Source organism: Pan paniscus, chromosome 7 (genome assembly GCF_029289425.2).
Source record: "Pan paniscus chromosome 7, NHGRI_mPanPan1-v2.0_pri, whole genome shotgun sequence".
Classification (NCBI taxonomy): Eukaryota; Metazoa; Chordata; class Mammalia; order Primates; family Hominidae; genus Pan; species Pan paniscus.
Window position 1 is genome coordinate 157594668 of NC_073256.2, and position 21665 is coordinate 157616332.

Below are 21665 nucleotides of genomic sequence, written 5' to 3' on the forward strand. Positions count from 1 at the left end.
CTTTCCCTGTGACACACCAGCTCGCCCTTTGCCTTCTATCATGATTGGAAGCCTCTGAGGTCCTCACCAGAAGCAGATGCTGGCACCAGGCTTCCTTGCAGCCTGCAGAACCATGAGCCAGTTAAACCTCTTTTCTTTATAAATTACCCAGTCTCAGGTGTTCCTTTACAGGAATGAAAACAGACTAATAGAAATGATGAACAAGGTCAGTGAGAAAAAGATCACTGGATTTTATTGAGAGGAAATCTTAACAGACAATTCCAGTGAACGGAATTTCATCAAAATGCTGAGGATGTAGGCCAGATGCCAGAAGGTTACGCTGGAGGAGCTTGCTCAAGAAATTTAAAAATCATCTACGGAGATGTCAGTTTAAAAACAGAGAAAAGGAAAGAAAAAGAAGGAAGAAAGTATGTGTAGGAATACTCAAAGTAGATACAATGTGATCACATTAAGTAGCAATATTGACATCTCCTTTACAATGATTCTAATATATAACTTATGCTGCCTAGAAAATTCTTAGTGTCACCAGGAGTTAAATAAGATATCACTGGTATTCAGAAGATACAAAGATTACCAAAAGCATGGATAAGTCATTTGACAAAGCAAAAGTTATCAGAAGTTTATACTGCATAATACAGGAAACCATTTCCTGAAGTCTACAGTAAATGTGTTCATTTATTTTTTGCTTTGTAAGAACAAGAACCCAAACTACAATATGTAGAAAGATTGGAAACATTCATCACTAAAAGCATCATTTACAAAGAGAGTGCTATGTAAATCTCATTAACACAGAATTAATGTTCAAGTGCTCTGATCCAGAGGAAATCGTTAAGATTAAGAACTTTAACTTAAATAAACAGAAATTCTCAGAAGACTGCCACTTCACGGCCTACTTGAAAATAAGAAATTTTAAATCATGAATGCACTACATGAACTATTTTAAAAATCAAAGAGAACAACTCAAATGGATTAATGAGAATACAGATGAGCAGGAGGAATCCCCACCCAGGAGCCCTCTTAAATGTAGCTCAGCTGCCATCCAGACAGCTAGTTCAGGCAGGCCTGGGCAACCTAATTCGAATGTGGGCTCCCGCTCACCACCCCTCCTACAGTCTCCATCTCAGCTACCAGAGTCACCATCTGCCCAACCATGCAACCATTCTTGTCCTTTCACCTCACTCTCCAGATGCTGATTCCCACACAGTATTACTGACATTACCTAGGAGAAGTCTCTGACAAGTGGCCACTCTGGCCCAGCTCCTCATCCTCAGTCTTATTTCCAACCCTCACCATCTTCCCTATGACTCATTGAACCGATCCTTCACACATTTTGTCAGATTTATTCCTAAGTGTGTCATTTGTTTTGAGGCTGAAAAGGATGTTACATCATGACCAGGTAAGGTTTATCCCCAGAATGCAAGGTTGGTTTAACATTCTAAAACCAATCCATCTAAGTCACCACATTAACAAAGAAAGAAAGAAAAAATATGATCATCTCAAAAGATACATAATAAGCATTCGGGAAAATTCAGTATCCTTTCCTAATTTTTTTTAAAAAATTATCAGTAAACTAGGACTATAAGGTTCAGAAAGATAAAACAATTATCTTTTATGTTACAGAACTGCTTTTAAAGTCAGCCAAAGACTAAACAACATCTAATTCTTTTTCTGCTTGCAGTCTTACGTTTGCTTTCTTGCTTTTCTTTCTTGTCTTACAATTTTCCTGAGGGGCTATTATTTATACAGCAATAATTTTCTTTATCATAGGATATCTTATGCCTTGAAATGAATGTCAGAAAATTCTCTGTATCCTGTCTTCCTTGGCAGAACAAGGAAAAAAATCTAGGATATTCAAGTTTTGATTTACAAAACTAATAAATTCTGGCTAGGGGTGAGTCACAGTGTTATTACTCCCTTACGGTCTTAAGGTGGCTCCACAGTCTGCATTAAGGAGTCTGGATCTTTAAAGTGGCATTCAGGATTCTTCACTTGTGGTCTCACCTTACATGCTCTGACCTCATCTTTTATGGCCCTACTTCAACAATATTGCCCCAAATACATACATACATACACACACACATACATATACATACATATATATATATTTAAAAAGCCCGTTTCTCCTTGTTTTTGCTGAGGCTGGTCCTTTGGCTTAGAATGCCTTTCCACCACTCCCTGCGCCTTTTTGCCTGCCTCCTTCCCAAGCCGTCTGTGACCCTTTTAGTGGGAACAAGCATCTGTCGAGCACCCGTCATGTGCCAGACAGTCTGCTACGCATGGGGAAAGATGAAAGGAAAGCACTTCTGCCTTCACGGAGCTTGAAGTCTAGTGGGGTGACAGACAAGGACAGTGCCAACGACTCCACCCAGTGATGATGAGACTGCACCTGGAGAAGGCAGGCAGGAGCCGTGCGTCTCTTCAGCTCTCAGGAAGCGGAGCATTCCCTGCAGTTGGGTTCTGTGCAACCTCCTTCACCATAAGAACTCCTGTTGACATACTAAGGATGGTCTCCATTTCAAAGATGGCCTGAAGTAACCCGTCCACTCTAACAAAGCGGGTAAAAAGCTGAGGTTCATTACAGATCTGTTTGAAGCCAAATAAATATAAGGTTTTCCCTCCTTCATTCTGCCTGTTTCAGTAGTGGAGATATTTCTAGGGGTGGGGGATAGAATTCTTTTTGTTTGACGTTGTCTCTATTTAAACTGCTTTGGATTTTTTAGAAACTAATAATGTCACCTAAATGTCCTTACCCAAAGCAAACATATTTGCTTTCTGTCAGTCATTCTCAATAGCAAATCTAACACAATTTTCCTGTTTAGCAAGAAATGCAATAAAAGCACACATCTCCTTCCACTGTCTGGTTTTTTTCCTACTGTCTTCACATGGATCATGCTGAACGCACTGGTGGCGGCTGGTTTTAAGAGAATAGTTCGTGAGTCCCACCTAGCACTGCAAAGATTCCCCGGAGTCCCTGCGGACCCTGCGGATGAACTACCTGGTGCTTCGCGGTGACAGCGTCTTGCAAAGATTTCAGGGTTTCTGAGAATCCTGGTGTTTTGCTGCCATGAATCATAACCTGGGAGAATACTGAAGCGGGGCTAGCAGCTTTATACATTTGCTAGACAGGTGTTTCTAGGCTTCCTCCAAATAAGCATGTCAATGCCTAGATTATTTGGATGTTTATGTTAAAATTTAATCTCAGGCTGGGCGCAGTGGCTCATGCCTTAATCCCAGCACTTTGGGAGGCCAAGGCGGGAGGATCACGTGAGGTCAGGAGTTTGAGACCATCCTGGCCAACATGGAGAAACCCCGTCTCTACTAAAAATACAAAATTAGCCGAGTGTGGTGCACACGCATGTAGTCCCAACTACTTGGGAGGCGGAGGCAGGAGAATCGCTTGAACCCAGAAGGCAGAGGTTGCAGTGTGCCGAGATCGCACCGTTGCACTCCAGCCTGGGCGACAAAAATGAAACTCTGTCTCAAAAAAAAAAAAAAAATTAATCTCAAATGTTTATTAAAATTCCTTCTCAGGAATTCAGGTATTATCAGTTAGTCGCTGAGGCACCCCAAACTAAGCTACTTTGAGAGAGCTTACCATGTACCATTTCTATGAGACACACCGGAAGTGTTCGTAAGGATGCTTGTGGTCCAGTCCTAAAGACAACAAAAAATGTCAAAACAAATTGAAAAATATTTCATCTCTTAAGGTGGTGGTCCTCAAACTGTGGTCTCCATACCAGAAGTAGCGGCAGCACCTGGGGACTTATTCTACATGCAAACTCCCAGGCCCTCTGCAAATGGGGTCCAGCAAGCTGTGGCATAACCAGCCTTCCAGGTGATGCTGATTCTGGTTAATGCAGGTGCCACTGCCTTAAGTTGCTGGCATGATCAGATGTAGCAGCCTATGATCAACAGGAAGACACACTGGAAGAGCAGAGCAATTCTTTAGAGGTCATTTCATTTGCTTTCCTGTTCCCTCATCCAACGTTTAATGACAGCCTGCTCCATGTCAGCCCCTGTAGCAGGCACTGGAAATGCAGAGGTTCCTGTGGTATCCCACTCTGATTCACGGACACAAAGTCTACCGGGGAAACCACACATACATGCCATCGGCCCTTGAACAACATGGATCTGAATTGAGCAGGTCTGTTTAGAAGCAGATTTTTTTTTCAACCAAAGGTGGAACAAAAACACAGTATTGGTGGGATGTGAAACCCACATATTTGCAGGGCCAACTTTTCATATTCAGGGGTTCTGCAGGGCCAACTGCAGGACTAGAGTATGTGTGGATTTGGGTGTATGGAAGATCCTGGAACCAATCCCCCGTGTATACCAAGGGGAGACCATCATTTAAAATGCTGGCAGTTGGTGTTGATGTTGTTCAGACAGTGTTTGTTGCTCAGCACAGCAAACCATCACTGACATAGGCCCTGAAGGGGCCCCGTGGACACACTCTGCCTCTTCCGTGGCATCTCTGTGGTGAGGCCTCTGCAGACGATCCGCCTAAAACAACGAGCAGGAGTCACTCCCGTGTCTTTCCTTGTTTGTCCACGTGGTATTTGTTTGCTGCTTGTCTCTTCTGCTGGATGTCAGCTCAGGAACTTCGCCTTGTTCACTGTTACGCCCCCAGCATTCAGAACTGGGCATGCTCTAGGTGCTCACTGGATGTTTGCTGAAGGAATGGATTACATGAAATGTCACAGGGGTTCCTGGAGACAGTGATCATCATGCAAGGCAAAGGTTCTAAGGTGTCACAGGAACTCAAGGAACAGGCCGTCCCCCTTCTCTGTCCTTAACATCTGTGTTAGAATTCCACATGCAGCAGACTCTCTCTGCATCTCCTACTTCTACATTTCTTATTAAGTTTTGAAATTGTTGAGCAGATTAAAGGATTCGTTTGAAGCTTTTATGCTTAAACTTTGTGGAAAGAAATTCCCTGTCTCTGTAACTATTACTGGGACAGATTAGAAATAATTTGGAACTGAATTGGATTTGCTATTTTGTAAGCTTTTCTTATCTACCAAGGCTAATAGCAGAAACTTAACTCCTTACAATAGCCCCGGAGAAAGTATTATTATCTGCATTTCACAGATTGGAAACTGAGGGTCAGATAGGCTAAAGGGTTTATACTCCACTGCTCTATAAATATGGTTTGAATTGAGACAGAATGTTTTGTATCCCATGATAAGTTGGGAAACTTAGAAATTATACGTAAAGGGGCAGCAGGATATCATGGAAATAGCGTGAACTTTGGATTCAGACCTATCCTGATTTGAATTTTAACTTCTACTTAGTAACTGCTTGACCTTGGGCTAACTTAATCTTTCTAAGCTGTTCAGTCATTTCCACTTGAATGATGGGAAGTTGCGGTCATGAGGGAAGTAATCTGTAAACACTGTCACCGTGCTAAATCTCCTCGGCGTCACATCCCGAGCCTCTGTCTCGCTCTTCTTCTGGCCTCGGCCTGTTCGGCTGCCTGCCATGCCTGGGCGTGCCAGCCTAGTAGAGGGGCCGGAACCGCGAATTCTGCCATCGGCCGGCCCGGTGCCGAGCCTGCCTCTGCCACTGAACTACTGAGGGGATTCAGGGCAAGGCACCCAGCAGGGCCATGCCGCTGTCTTCATCTAGAAAACAGGAAAGCTGGGAGTGACCCCCGCCTCACAGGTCTGTGGTGAATGCGCACCGTCAATGCAGAGGAAACTCCAGGGGCAGGGCCCAGCACCAAGTGAGCATCGGAAAATGCTGGACAGGACACTGTGGCGGCTGCTGCTGCTGGAGGGAAGTGCGGGGTTCCTCCACTCTCTCTGGACTTCCCCATCCCCTCGTCTGCCTGAAGAATCCCAGCCGGTTCTCCGGGAAGCCTTCTCTCTTCCATGTCCCCCCACGCCCCCGCTAGCTTCATCTCCCTCCCTTGCCTAAGCCCTTTCTCTCCTGGATTCCCTGTACGCCCACCCCCTTTCCCACCCAGCAAACCGATGATTACATGGCTGTCTTGGGAACAAACAGATGATGAAGGCACTGCCTGTCCCCAAGGAAGGCCACAGTCCCAACTGCACACCTCTACGGCAAGAGCAGCGCTGGGCACCATTGCTTCTGTGGATGTTCTCTCCCCCGGCTCTACTGCAAGATTTTCAAGGGCAGAAGCATGTCTTATGCAAGCCTGTGGCCATGCTCCTCACACAAATCAGGCTGCTGTAAGTGTTCAAGGAATAACTGGCATAATACGTGTTTTCCTCACCGCTGATGGGAACATCCATTCTGCTGCCCCCCAGGCCCCGAAGGGCTCGTGGAAACCATTTTTAATTTGTAACACAGCTTGATTAAGAAGCAATGCTATTTGTTGTATATCCTAGGGTTTTTTTTTTTAAAAAAACTTGAATACATTTGCTCCTAAGTTGTCTTTACAGATTCTTTTGGTCCATTTGCAACTGTAATTATTAAAATGTAAAAGTTAGCTGGGTGTGGTGGCTCACACCTGCAGCCCTAGTGCTTTGGGAGACCAAGGCAGGAGGTTCACTTGAGGCCAGGAGTTCAAGACCAACCTGGTCAACAAAGCCAGACCACATCTCTACAACAAATTAAAAATAAAAAAAAAATATTTTTTAAAAATTAGCTGGAAGGCCAGGCATGGTGGCATATGCCTGTAATTCCAACACTTTGGTAGACCGAGGCAGGTGAATTACTTGAGCCCAGGTGTTCGAGACCAGCCTGGGCAACATGTTGAAATCCTGTCTCTGCAAAAAATACAAAACTTAGCCAGGTGTGGTAGCACGCACCTGTAGTCCCAGCTACTTGAGCCGCTGAGGCAGGAGAATCACTTGAGCCCAGGAGGTCAAGGCTCCAGTGTGCTGTGATCACACCACTGCATTCTAGCCTGAGCAACAGAGCACAACCCTGTCTCTTAAGAAAAAAATATAAAAGTATATAGAAACTTCATAAACATCCCACAATTCTTTATTTTAAAAGCTAAAGTAACGTATTTTACATGACGTATCTGAATGTTGTTAGAATCCCAAAAAACCCAAAGTTAAGCTTTATTCTGATCGAATGAGATAAAACATACTTTACTGCCTTGCTTTGCCTCACTAATGAAGAGAATCTTCAGGCAACCCCGTGGAGAGGGGCTGTCTGGCCTCACTGTCTGGAATATCCGGGTCAAGAAATGTGTACAGAAGGCATGCTTCACAAGCCCATGGCCACGAGGCGCTTACAGTGATGGGGAGCTCAGCAATATAAGCAAAGGACAACAGTAACAGTGTGGGAGGTGCTACCATCCAGGTGGGAACGGACAGCAGACGAGGACACAGGAAGAAGGGCCTGACTCTGGGTGTGCCACTTGCGGAGGAAGGCTCAGCAGACCAGGTGACCTCAGAGCTCACCCAGGAGGACAGAGGAGCATGCCAGGAATGAAAGGAAGTGAGCAAGAAGGCCCAGCCAAGCAAAGAGCCTGCGCTCAGGACCAGCAATGCAAGAAGACACGCCTCGTCCAGCCAGGTAAGCAGATGCGGATGGCTGGCCTCAGGCAAGCGCAGGCCACCTCTCATGGTGAAGGACAGGGGTAGCTGCCCAGGGCTGGTAGATGCATTTCATCAGGCAGAGGAAGCTCCATCCTGTTTCTGATTTGCTGAGAGTTTTCATTCTAAATAGATGCTGGGTTTTTATCAAGCGCTTTTTCTGTCTCTTGAGATGGCATACATAGTTTTCCATTTTCAGTTTGCCAATATGCAGAATTACATTTGCAGGTTTTCTCATGTTAAGCTAACCTTGCATTCCCCAGATAAACCCCAATCCGTCAATATTTTACATAGGGTTAAATAGTAGATGCTCAATTTTTGCTTAAAATTTTTGCATCTGTGTTCAGCAGGGATATTGGTCTGTAGTGCTTTGGGTTTTACTCTTTGGGGATTTTTTTCCCCCATAATCTCTTTGCCTGGTTTTGGTATCAGAGAAATGTCGACCTCACAGAATGACTTAAGAAGTATTCCTTCATTTTTAGGTTTCCTGAAGGAAGAGTCTACATAGATTTCATATTATTTCTCCCTTAAGTGTTTGGTAAGATGCATAAGTAAGCCATCTGGCCCCAAAATTTTCTCTGTGGGAAGGCATTTTTTTTCTTTTGTCTTTTTTAAAAGTTTTTTCTGGCTTGGCATGGTGGCTCACACCTGTAATCCCAGCACTTTGGGAGGCCGAGGCAGGCAGATCATGAGGTCAAGAGATCGAGACCATCCTGGCCAACATGGTGAAACCCCGTCTCTACAAAAAATATATAAATTAGCTGGGCATGGTGGCGCACACCTGTAGTCCCAGCTACTTGGGAGGCTGAGACAGGAGAATCACTTGAACCCAGGAGGCAGAGGTAGCAGTGAGCCAAGATCGCGCCACTGCCCCACTCTAGCCTGGTGACAGAGCAAGACTCTGTCTCAAAAAAAAAAAAAGTTTTTTTGTTTTTTTACTTTCTAATCTTCTTTTTTGTTGACTTTTTTATTTTATTATATTTTCCATTTCAATTTTCTTTCTGAGCCCTCATGATCTTATATGGGAAGGTTTTAACAAAACATTCTGTTTCCTAAGTGGCTATGTCTATTGTGGTTGTCTACATCTGTGTGTAAGCATTGGTATTTTGTGTCTTCTAAGGAATTTGTCATATCATCTCAGTTTTCACATTTATTAGCATAAACTTTTTATAATATATTCTTATCATTTTAATATCTATAAAATATGTGTTATGCCAACTCTCTCATTTCTAATACTGTTAATTTGTGTCTTCTCTCTGATCAATCTGGCTGGAAGCTGATGAATTTCATTAACTGTTCTCCAAAAATAAGCTTTTGGTTGCTTTGTCTATGTTGGGTTTCTGTTTCCTATTTCATTGTTTTCCACTCTGATCTTTATTATTTCCTTTTCTACTGACTTTGGGTTTAATCTACATTTTTTTTTCTAATTTCTTAAAAAGAAGCACAACCCCTGGCTCCCACAGGAGCTGCCCATGAATGAAGCTACAGCTATTACACCTACCTGCTCAAATTTTAAGAGATAAGATGTTGACAAGGGGGAGCAGGAACCAATAGGCTCCCCAAAGCCAACCGTGCACAGAGCTTAAGGGAGGCCTGGCCCTGCCTCCTGGCAAACTAGTTTCGTTAGGATTTCAAAACTGCTTTCCAGCAAGCTATAAGCAGGTGTGGAGTGTTTACAGAGCAGTACTGCACATGGAGGGAAGTGGAATCTATTCAGAGCCAGAGAGCACACCACGATAAATGGCTGCAGCCGTGCATGCTGGTGTCCGCTCCCTGACTGTTCACAGTCATTCCAGCCACTTGGAATGCTTTATCCTCCAGGTCTCAGCTGGCTCCCACATCTCTATGCAGCTCTGAAGGCTGTGCATAAGTTGGATGCCTTCAACAGGCAAAGCCATGGGTACCTCTAGTGCCACACGGCACACAGTCCAACTCAGGGAAAAGCCTCCTGTTGCCGGGCATTTCTGCAGCCCCAGTTCGTGATGTGGGCACCAAGTTTGGGCCCTTCTCAGAAGGGCTCTCAATGGAGCCCCTGCCATGTTCTGGTTACGATGACATGTTTTAGGCACGTCATATCCAACTCAGAGGGTAGACACCAGCCTGGCTTTGCAGTTGGGGGAAGCCAGGCTAGGCAGCACTAAGTACCTGGCCAAAGGCCCACAGCTGATCTGGGCAAAGACCAGACTCCCAGCTACTCAGGGGACCCGACATCTACCTGTTCCAGAGGCCCTTACACCCCTGCCTAGTCCAGAGCTGCTCTTGTTGTTAACAACCAGCAGGACTGTGACTGACCTGGACTCACTGACCAAATCTCATTTTCCTCCTTACATACAAGAATGAAGTCCCAATGAATTATTTCCTGCCTTGGTCCAACCTTCTTTCTTTCCCCTGCCAGGCTCTTTTATCATTTAAGCCTCCCAACAATCCTATGAAGGAAGCATTGTCGTTCAATTTTACAGAGGGGGATGCTGAGAGTCAGAAAAGCTGAACTGTCTTGCTGGCTTGCATAAATATTGTTTCTAAGATGCATCCAGTTCACACAGTCCCTATTTTCAACCCTAGAAGATTCCTCCTGAGGCATGCAGGAAAGACAGTCATGAACGTGGACAGACACAGTCACTCTAGCTAAATGGAGGAAGGCATCTTTCTGGAAAACCTGAGAAACACATGTTATCTTTCCCACTTCTCGGGGTGCTCCCTAGGAGCAGCTTTCACTGAATTACTTGTTTCCATGACTACACCATTCCTCGGTGATAGTTTTATAGGTTTAGCACGATTCCAATTAAATCACATCATTCCTGCTTCGGGGAGAAGGGCTCTGTAACAAGCTCATGGTGCCAGATGCCCCTACAGCAATAGATGTCCCCACAGACAGCACTGTCAGCCACTTCACTTGCACAGCTCCCGCTCCGGTCCCCAGAGAGGCTCAGCCGTCCCGCAGAAGACAAACTTCGACAACCAGAAAATGCCGCATGATTGCACAGGTTTGAAATCCACCATATTCACTACTGATGGATCTCAGGCAAACCCAACTGCTCCCTCTTACCCAGGACGCACCCACGCTCCTTCCGTGGGTGGCACAGCACCTTTACCTGGAAGGCCCTTCACGGACCTTTCCCATCAAATCCTGTCCTCCTTAAGGGTGGGACCACAGGATGAAGATTATTAGAAGAGACACAGAGGGCAGGCACCAGGCACGGTGGCTCACGCCTGTAATCCCAGCACTTTGGGAGGCTGAGGCAGGTGGATTGCCTGAGCTCCGGAGTTCGGGACCAGCCCAGGCAACACAGTGAAACCCCATCTCTACTAAAATACAAAAAAAAAAATTAGCTGGTCCTGGTGGCGGACACCTGTAGTCCCAGCTACTTGGGAGGCTGAGGCAGGAGAATTGCTTGAACCCGGGAGGCAGAAGTTGCAGTGAGCCAAGATCACGCCACTGCTCTCCAGCCTGAGCGACAGAGCAAAACTCCATCTCCGAAAAAAAAAAAAAGGAAAAGACAAAGATTCATGCCCTGACTCCACCACCCATAGACGCGGCGAACTTGGGCAAGTCTTCCCTAAACTTCCGCTTCCCCACTCACCTCATAGGATATTTACAAGGATTGAGGAAACCTGGGAATGTCAAGCACCCGAACAGTCCCTGCCCGGCAGATCCCAATCCATAAACGTCAGTTCTCTTCCTCTCAGTTCCCACGCTAAAGCCGTGGAGGAGGGTGCCCAGGCCACTCGAGGAAAGTGGCTGGCCTCCAAGGGCAGACGGGGGTCGCAAGGCAGCAATGAGACAGAGAACCGATGAAATGATGGTCCAAGGGGAAGGCATCAAAGGCCTTGAGTGCAGGATACAGAGGCGTTGGGACTCTGTCCACAGGTAAAATTCAGAAAAGCTGTAGTGAAAGAAGAAGGTGTCACAGTGTAACTGACAGAGACCAAAGTGGGTAACTTGGAGAGTGTGACATCACCTCAAGGAGCCTCCGTTTTCTCCTTAGAGGATAATAGCACCTACTCAAACAACTCTCAATGGAATCCAAAAGGACAATTTCGATGCAAGTGCCTGATATGCAAGAGTTCCTCGGTAAACGGTAATGATATTTTAATCATTACATTTAAATACATGTACGAACATTCATCTCTATCTATATACATTTATAATGATTCCAAAGAAAAACAGCACATTCACCCTTGCAACACTCAATTGAAGAAAACAAAATCCATGCCACAGGCACCAAGACCCAACCAAGTGTGAAGAGCATCTCCTAGATTTTGAAATGTTACCCTAAACTGTAAGAGCCTATCCTGTGAGACACAGAAAAAATCCTCTTCTTGTCTAATAGAGTATCTCAAATGTGAGAGATGCCCCCCAAAAGAAGTATGAGTGGATCACAAAGCAAAGGAAGGAACCAAAGAACTCCGCGTGCCTCTGAAACCCTTGGCAGCCTGGCCTGTCTCCTCTCAGCCCTCTCCGTGCTCCCGTGCTCAGGACGGCAGGCAGCCTGGCCTGTCTCCTCTCAGCCCTCTCCGTGCTCCCGTGCTCAGGACGGCAGGCCTGCAGCAGCATGCCATACACACACAGACTTCAGGGGCCTCTGCACCCGCCAGCCGCAGGTTCGGGAATGCCCTCTCCACCTTGGCCTGCTAGCTCGCCTCAGCTTCTTCTTCCTTCAATACTCCACTTGAGTGCAACTTCCTCTCACAGGCCTTCCTCGACTTCCTCCGTGCAGCCACAGCCACGAGGATCACCTGTATTCTAACCACTTTTTCTTGTTTTATTTACTTGTATCTTAGCCACCAGCCCAGGAGTTCCATGAAGTCAAGACAGCCATGATGCACCCTTGTTTCCCCATCACACGGCACGCTGCTTAACACGGTCCTCAGTGGACAAGGCTGAGTTACTGGCTTGTATGACAGCCCCCAACTCAAGGGCTCCTAAAAAGGAGGCCCCTGAAATCCATCACTGTGTCCCAGCCCCGGGGCACCGTAACTGACTCACAACTGGAGCACAATATACGTTGTGCTTTAATTCAGCAAAGAGGCAGAGTGAGGGAGGGTCAGAAGGAAGCCTGAACCCAGCCTCTGCAGTCAGCGCTGCTAGGGGCTTAAGGGAGAGCACCACATCTGGTGCACTGCAAAATGGATGGAGTGATACAGCGACGGCAAAACAAGGACGTCCCCTGTAGCCTTGAGGAGGTCCTACTCGGGAGGAGGTCTGGAATGGCACAAGGAAGGTGGGAGGAAGACACGAAGCAGCATAGGTTGAAAGTAAACTCTGTGAGGGACTGGAGTCTGAGGATGAGAACAGGCTGCGCAATGAGAGGGTGCCAGTGGCAGTGGACGGCCTCTGGCAGGATCTAAGCATGAGGAGTAGCACCAGAAGGGGACACTAGTCAGGTTCCTTTCCCACGAAAGATTCTATAACCCCGCATCTGGACTTACAGCATAATACAAATAAATATACCCCCTACAGCTGTGTCAGAACAGTTTACAGACACATGTAAACACCTGCTCCCCAAAATTCCCAGGGCCTGCCTGTGCCAGTGAATCCCTACCGTAACAAGGAACACAGATCGTGAAAGGGCCCACACTAGTGAGCAAGCTAGTATATTCAATGCCATGGCGAGCCAGGCATGGTGGCTCATGCCAGTAATCCCAGCACTTTGGGAGGCCAAGGCAGGCAGGTCACTTGAGGTCGGAAGTTTGAGACCAGCCTGGTCAACAATGGTGAAACCCCATCTCTACTAAAAACACAAAAATTAGCTGGGCATGGTGGTGCACGCCTGTAATCCCAGCTACTGCAGAGGCTGAGGCACAAGAATCACTTGAACCCAGGAGGTGGAGGTTGCAGTGAGCCGAGATCACGCCACTGCACTCCAGCCTGGGCAACAGAGCAATACTCTGTCTCCAAAAAAAAAAAAAGTCATGGCGAAAGTCTAGAAGGAGTTCAAGTGCTCAGATAAAAGCATGCCAATAATCTATACAGAAAATCGCAGCTGGTCTCACAGCAAACGGCCAGCAGAGGTGCACGACGCCACCACGACACTCAAACCTCTCCACTACTCCACCAGCATTTAGGAATAAACACCTAAGATGTTAGTAGGCCCAAAGGAACATCTTTCCAAATCAGCATTTTTCATTCTATCCCCAGCTCTGAAAGAATAACCAGAAGGTAAATAGGTCTGAGGGGTGGGATTTCCAGAATTGCTTAGTGGGAAGCTTGGCTAAACCTCTGCCCAAAAAGCAAAGATGCAAATGGACAAAGTCATCAAGAACAACCATTTAAAGATGTTCAAACTGACCAAAGGCATACAACAAATTGAGAAGCATTTATTCATGACAATCTCGTTAATCTTGGTAAGAGCAAGGGAGACTGTGGCATTTTAGACAGGGACTGGTTCCACCGCCCCTGCTACTCCCAACTCCTTGGCACACAAGTTCGACCTGGCCAGGAGAGACAGGCAGAAGACTGTCTGCTGCTCTGCTACCTGCTGGAAGAGGCTGACTTTATTTGGATCAGAGGGTGGAAAACACATGTCCAGGGGTGTTGTCAAAAATAACAGTGGGAGGCCAGGTGTGGTGGCTCACATCTGTAATCCCAGCACTTTGGGAGGCAGAGGTGGGTGGATCACTTGAGGTCAAGAGTTCGAGACCAGCCTGGTCAACATGGTGAAACCCCGTCTCTGCTAAAAATATAAAAATTAGCCGGGTGTGGTGGCGCACGCCTGTAATTCCAGCTACTCTGGAGGCTGAGGCAGGAAAATCGCTTGAACCCAGGAGGCAGAGACTTCAGTGAGCTGAGATCGCACCACTGCACTCCAGCCTAGGTGACAGAACGAGACTCCCATCTCAAATTAAAAGAAAAAAAACCTGGATTTTAGGAGGAAACAGTCAGGGAAGGTAACACTGCAGCTGGCCTAAAGTCACAAAACTAGTTGGGGAAATGATAAAACAGCAGACCCGCCAGAAATTCAACAGGAAGAGCCAGTAAATGAAAGAGCACAGAAGGCCTTGGTAAGCCCCCAGTTACCCCAGTGAAACCGTTTCTATAAACTTTATACAATAAATCAGGGAAGAAAGGAAGGGGAGAAGGAAAAACAAAAAAGCCTGCAGCACACTCAGCGTTCATCACGAGGGCAGCCTGCCCGACCTGCTTCCTCAGCGTTGCCGGTGCCTGAATTGCCCCAGAATCACACAGACCTTGCTCCAAGACCCTAGTTCCCCTAACAGCTCCGTCGATAGCCACTTGAACATTACAAAACATTACGTTTTCCCTTTGAGATATTCTTTCCGGTCCTGCATACCAGTGTAACTACTGACATCTGCTGGCCTGAAGGACCCCACTTATGCCAGGTGTCTGAGGGACCTCACGGAGAGTTAATTCATCAAAGAATGCAGTTTCCACATCCTGATGTTTCATCCCCCTCACCACAACCAATGACCCCAGCTTTTCAGGTCCTTACCTTCCACGACCCCCTTATAACCCACAGCCCAGAATTCCTCAGGGAGATGGGTTTAAGGGTCTCCTCCCACCTCCTCGTGTGGCTTCCTGCTGTCATTAAACTATTTCTTCGCTGCAAACCCTGCTGTCTCCATGTCATGGGTCTGCTACTATACACGGGGCAAACAAGCCTGTTGGTCCCACAACGCTGGAAACCTGGGCAGCTGTGCACATGCACAAGCCCTCACACGTTCAGGACAAACCAGAGAGGGCCCCCATGAGCCACTGACCCTGGCTCAATGTGAGGCCTTGTGAATTCAGACGAAAGAAACAGCCCTGCAGTTTGACAGCAATCCCCAAGGCACGTGCAGATCCATCGGGGAATGGTGGAAGGCCTGCTGAACTGCAGCATTTCAGCACAACCTCTAATCAGACACTGGCTGCCCACAAAGCTCCAGGGCACCTGGGGCACGCCCTGGGAATCCAGGCGAGCAGTAAAAACAGGAAGGAGAAAATCATCAACAAAGCAGAGACGTCACACACTGAGGAAAACAGACTCCACGAAGGTAAGTCAAGGCAAGTTGCAAAACTGATGGACACACAAGAAGAACAGCAACACACAGCGCCAGGGGAGGGCGGCGGGGCTCAGCCTCCAACTTGCTACGATCCATTACCTAAAAGATCCAGCTTTCCACAAAAAATTGTGAGACATGCAAAGAAAGTCTGCCTCAAGCCCACCAGACAGCACCCTCCTGTACTTGGTAGCTCTGTGCATGTGCCGTGCGGTTGCACACTGGGGCCTTTGCTGCCTCTGCTGGGAAGCTTCTCCCACACCAGTCCCCTAGCTAACCCAAGAGCCCAGCAACACAGTAACCAAGCTGCCGTGCAAACAGAAGCTCTCCAGGAATGGGGCACTCCCCGCTACCAACAACCCCCTTCTTTACTGCAGAGCCCAAAAGGGGAGAGGACTCTTCCCCTAAAACTAGCTCCTTCCAAGTTCAATCCACTGACATGACCTCCATCAACCAGAACTGGCCTATTCCTTCTTGCCATGACCTCATCAGATAGCACCCCATGCTCCTCCACCCCTCCTCTTGAGCAGCTCCAATGTCTCAAAGTCCATTGTATCACTGACTCACAAGCATCTTGGCCAAGCGATTCTGATGTTCCTAACCAGTCCCTGCCCTCTTAAATTTGGCATGAGGACTGTAAACAGCATCCCAAAGGCTGGTCCTGAACACAAGCGTGCCTGAAAGTGACACTGCCGCCTGCAGCCCAGTCACAGCTCTTAGGCTCTGCAGTCCTCCTGCTCTACACGCTGTCCCTGGGCCAGCTCAAACAGCCAGAGCTTCCCATGTGCTGAAGACTCAAAACCCCAGAGCACTTGTGTAGGCCTCTCCACGGAGCCAGCAGCCACCTCTGCTCATGCTGGCCCACAAGCCCGCGGCACGTAGCTTTGCACTGACATCCACTTGCTACCGGCATATCTGTCTTGGCTTCCTTGGTGCTTCCAAACCAACAATTGGGAAGGGTTGCCAAAAGATTAAGAAAAATGTACAGGGTAAACATCCGAACTGAGGTATGCAATAAATAAACTTTTCAAATGAATAGAGAAATGGCAGGAGAGAGTCTGCTTTAATCACCGCACGCCTGGATTCAGCCCACGGAATCTCCGTGTTCCAAGGACATAAGAGTTTGCAACACCAAACAATGCACTCAAGCTTCACTGTGACGGCTTTCCAAAACATTGTCCAAGAACAAAGAATACCAAGAATCCAGCTTTCAAATACACATAGCCTTTCCTTTCTGAAAAGGACTCAGAGCTGTGCTTCAGAAACGGCTTTGCAGAAGCCCGAAAGGCACGTGGCAGATGCCGTCTGCCATACCCACTCACCTTCACGTGGCTGTAGTCGCCTGCTTTGTTGCTCTCGGGTGGGTTCACAGGTTTGCCCTCCACTCGGGGCCGAACGACCTGCCGAAAAGGACTGGACAGGGGAAAGCCACTCACACTGATTCCATCTACAAAATAAGAACAAAAATCATAAGTAACACATCAGCTTGGTTTTGGGGTTTGCTGTTGTTGTTGTTTGGGACGGGTCTCACTCTGTCGCACAAGCTGGAGTGCAGTGGTGCAATCTCTGCTCACTGCAACCTTTGCCTCCTGGGCTCTGGTGATCCTCCCACCTCAGCCTCCCTAGTACCTGGGACTAAAGGCATGCGCCACCACACCTGGCTAATTTTTGTATTTTTGGTAGAGGTGGGGTTTCACCAAGTTGCCCAGGCTGGTTTTGTTTTTGTTTTTGTTTATGTAGGGGATTTTGTTCAAAAACTGTGACTGTAAGGAGCATGCCAGTTTCTGTCCTGACTATTCTATCTTGTATCAGTTACAGCTGCCTGATGTGTCCTCCATAAGCACATATTCACGTCTACTATGAGTAAAAGCTGAGAGTGCATCAGTCCTTAAAAAGGACAGCTCCTGACCACCTGGATGTGATGACCGAGGCCCCAGCCTTCCCTCTGCGTTTGGACCACGCAGGGCCCATCTCTCTCCTGGGCCTCTGCTGAGCCGCTCCTCAGGCTGGAATGAGTTCCCCTCCCTTCGTGCAGCCAGCTCTCTCTTGCCGCTTGACCTTAGTCTAAGTGCTACCTCCTCACCCAGCTTCAAGCAGCCACCACTCTCTGCCACAAGACCCTACTTAAACCTCCGAGGAGCCACACTCTGCCATCTGGTTTTTTTTCTTACTTGTTAACAGTATCTATCGATTGACGGGTCTAACCCACGAATCATCTTTAAGTCCTCTCTGCATCTCATGTCGCATGTCCATCCCAAAAGGAAATCCTGCTAGCTCTGAGAGTATGTCCAGGGATGGCTTTCGTGGTTCGCACCAACTCAGACTCACTGTAGTTTTCCTCCTGGCTCTTCTCCCCCGTTGCCTTCACTCCTTTCCCTAAGTCAACTCCCCACACAGCTCGCAGAGTCTCCTGAGGAAAGGGGGCTCACACCCTGCCCCTAGCACTCAGGAGGAAATGTCAAAGTCTGCACTGGTCTCCAAGGCCTCTGCATGATACACCATTTAACAGAAGAGAAGACCTGGCGGAATGAACGAGATATTTGACTGCAGTTTTACATATTCTCAAGAACGTAAAGATACTGCCTCCTGAGGAGTTATCTTCAAGTAGCTGCAGCTCCCTAACAGAACCCAGCTGGCATGCGGGAGAAGTCTACCTATGAGTATGGCGAGTATCACAGACTTCCAGTGTAAACCAGGCCAAGAGAACAAACCACCAGAGGCAACTTGTGCAAGAAATCACGTTCATACTGATTTTGACTTAAGATACATGGAACAGCAGAGACAAAAGGGCAAATGGTAGAAAGTGAGGTTGGTAAGATGTGGACTCACATCGGTATGACACTTTATGGTTTCTAAACTTGCCCTCGTTTTATTTATTCTTTCTTTTTAAGTTCCAGAGTACATGTGCAGGATGTGCAGGTTTATTCCATAGGTAAACGTGTGCCATGGTGGTGTGCTGCACCTATCAACCCATCACCCAGGTATTAAACCCAGCATGCATTAGCTATTTTTCCTAATGCTCTCCCTCCCCTCACTCCACCCCACAACAGGCCCCAGCGTGTGTTGTTCCCCTCCCTGTGTCCATGTGTTCTCATTGTTCAGCTTCCACTTGTAAGACAGAACATGTGGTGTTTGGTTTTCTGCTCCTGCGTTAGTTGGCTGAGGATAATGAAACTTGTCCCCATTTTAAAGAACAGCAATAAACAACCTGCTCGCAGTCATACTGGCAGTCATTGATCCTAGGCATCGTACCACACATGAATGGATGTTTAGTAAACTTGATTGGATGGATGGATGGGTAGACGGGTGGCAAGTCTGAAACTCACACTCGGTGCTTTTGATTCTAAGCCTAGGATCCTTTTCGCTTTAACACAGTTGTTGGGAAAGAAAATTTCAATGGCTGCATATCTCAAACGAACCCATCTAAGCAACTTCTTATTAAGAAACTAAAGCTTCTTGTGATAAGATGAAGAGTATTTACTTTTAATTGACACAAAATGTATATTTCCAAATTCGCAATAACTTAGGCCCATGGCCCTATGCCTAATATCTCTTTGCAAAAATATGCAATTAACCAAGCATAATAGAAATAGTTCATAATTTAAAAAAAAAAACAAAAACACTTCTCTTAAGCATCATTTGCTAAGGTATGTCCCCTTAAGTAGTTCAATTTTCAGGATGACAAACAATATTCAACTGGGTAAAGAAGAATTAAGCAATTTTCTACTTAGAGGCTTCAAATCTTCAAAAGCTAAATTATCTTACGTTAAAAAATAGTCTACTTGAAAAGTCCATGACACCTTATGCCCAAAATAGCACATGAAGGAACCAGACATTGTGCATCTACAAAAAGAAAAATGACAAACTGATCTGTTTCTGTTGGTGGTGCCTATGGAAGACACGTATGAAGACTGTGATCAAGCACTTAAGAGCAGGGTCCTCTCTGCACTTAGAAGAAAATGGAGGTGCCCAACTGGCCCCTCTTCAAGCACTGCATGTGGGCAGCAAAGGTCCACCTGATGTCCCACAAGCAGCTCAGGCTGAATAGGCATGAAATGAACTTCAGAAGATTCTACTCCTCATAACAAGCTAGACAACTCAGACCAGCTCAGCCACTGAGAACAGCTAGAAAACATGGACAAAGTAGTCTTAAAATCCATGCAAGCATCAGAGAGCTAACAAGAACTACAGGGCTACTGTCTAGCAGAGGGGGAAAGACAGAGACATGAGCCTGACAAACATCCCCTAGAGGTGCCTGCAGATTTCAGAAGAGTTCACCAAGAGAATCTGAGCAGAATCTGAGCAGAACCTTTGACATACTCAAAGGACTCGATGTGAAAAACAGTGGTGTTCAGTGTTCCCCATGGAGAGTGGATAGCAAATCTGGGAAGCTTCAGGTAGGGCCACAAAGCAAAGGGTAGACTGTAAATAAAGCAGCCCTCACTGGGCCTAAGGCCCAGCTTTGAACCATGTCAGTCCCTGCAACTGGTAGGCCATTTTTCTACCAGAATTTATTCCTTGTCACTCCTTGTTCTACCCCCATTTTTTTTTACCTTTATGCATTGGTAATTCTCTTCCCTCTGACAATCTGATATCCTAATATGCCCCAATTTTTGGTCTCAGTTCAAATGCTACCTCTTCCATAATGCCTCCCCTAGCTGTCCTAATGGAAAGCAAGTACGTCTTCCTCAGAGTTCCAGCATCTTCTCTGTCCTGAGACCCGTGCCTACCTCCTGCTGACCTGTATACAGGCAGAGAGCCCGGTAGGAGATCAGAGGGGTCGGGGCTGAGGTGCGGCTCCCCTTCTACCTGGCTGAATGAACTTCATCAAGTCAAATAACCTTCTACAAGCTTTAAATCCATCATCCCCTAAATGGGAATAATTAGAACACATATACTGTGAGGTTATACAGAAGAATAAACGAATTATTGCATAGGAAGGATTTATCACAACGCCTGGTACGGGGCAAGCATTCAGTAAAAAGAGCTGTTCTTATTCCTACTGCAGCAAATTATGCACGTCTTACATTCCTTCATGACTACAAACTCCTTGAAGACTGAATTCTTGTCAGATTCACCATTACGCCCCTCATAGTAGCTGATGCAGGCTCTAACAAATTGTAAGCCCTCAGTAAATAGTAACTAAATGAATGAATAAATTACAGGGTCAAATCCAGTATTTAGTTGACATGCACACAGTTTACACACACACGCTCAATAAAAATTCCATCATCCCAAAGTCACATTCAACAACCAACTCCTGGTTATCTGAAATTTCATCAGGTAGATATGTGCGAAGACTTATTTGTAAAGACTCAATCAAAAGCTGTTAAGGTTGAATGAGTTTATTTTCTCTCTTTTTTCTCATTTCTCTCAGCACCACGGACACAATTTATAAAACCTCTCCACGACACCGTGATGCCTGCTGTGAAGGGTACTAGTGTTATGAACAGAGCCATTTGCAAAACGTCAACTCCACATTTTTTTAGCATCTTACCCCAGGAACCAGGTCAAGCGGACCTCTAAGCAAGCATGGTATGAAAGACCACTCCATGTGACTTCACCCAATAAGTCGTCCTCTGTTGAGTGAAGGCCGGGTGCCCAAAGGAGTATTTTTGCCATCTCATCTCTGTGTGTGTCTGTGTGTCTCTCTGTATCTCCACCCCTCTCTCTGACATATACACAGGGCCCGTAATACAGCTTGGCCACCTCCTCCCGAGGGAAGGCTCCCATCCTTCGCAAATTACACCAACGTTTTTATCTCCTGAAGGACCCAGATTCTTTTTGTTTGTTTGTTTTTGCCTTGGAAATACCAATCCTATTTTACACTTATAAAAATGGTAAATTCTTCATTTCTGGAAATGGTCAGAAGTTTTGGCCTGTAGAGGAAAGTAGAGTGAACACCTGGCTTTTGTCTGCCCAGCATTTCTCGTTTCTCTGGGGAGCAGCTCCTTCTTCATCCCATGTGGTTCTGGTGGGATCAAGGTTGGCCTTGATCCTGCCATGGCCAGAGATGAAAACATCCCATCAACAGTGTGTATCCAGAGAACAAACAGAAGGTACAAGAAGGGACATGAAAAGCCCTCCTTTGAGATTTGATTTACAAATTCTAGGAAGAAAAGACTCCGGTTTGTCTTCCTCTGAATCACG

The 21665-nt window shown here is 46.6% G+C and overlaps 1 protein-coding gene across 5 annotated transcripts in view; it reads right to left on the bottom strand.

Annotated features, from left to right (window-relative positions):
- TRAPPC9 (trafficking protein particle complex subunit 9) overlaps nt 1-21665 on the bottom strand; it is a 725402-nt gene that overhangs the window by 468230 nt on the left and 235507 nt on the right. For all 5 annotated transcript variants that reach the window (XM_014346060.6, XM_034966644.3, XM_034966648.3 and 2 more), the window contains one exon: nt 16838-16962. In XM_014346060.6, the coding sequence (XP_014201546.4) occupies nt 16838-16962 (125 nt within the window). The remainder of the gene's footprint in view (nt 1-16837; nt 16963-21665) is intronic.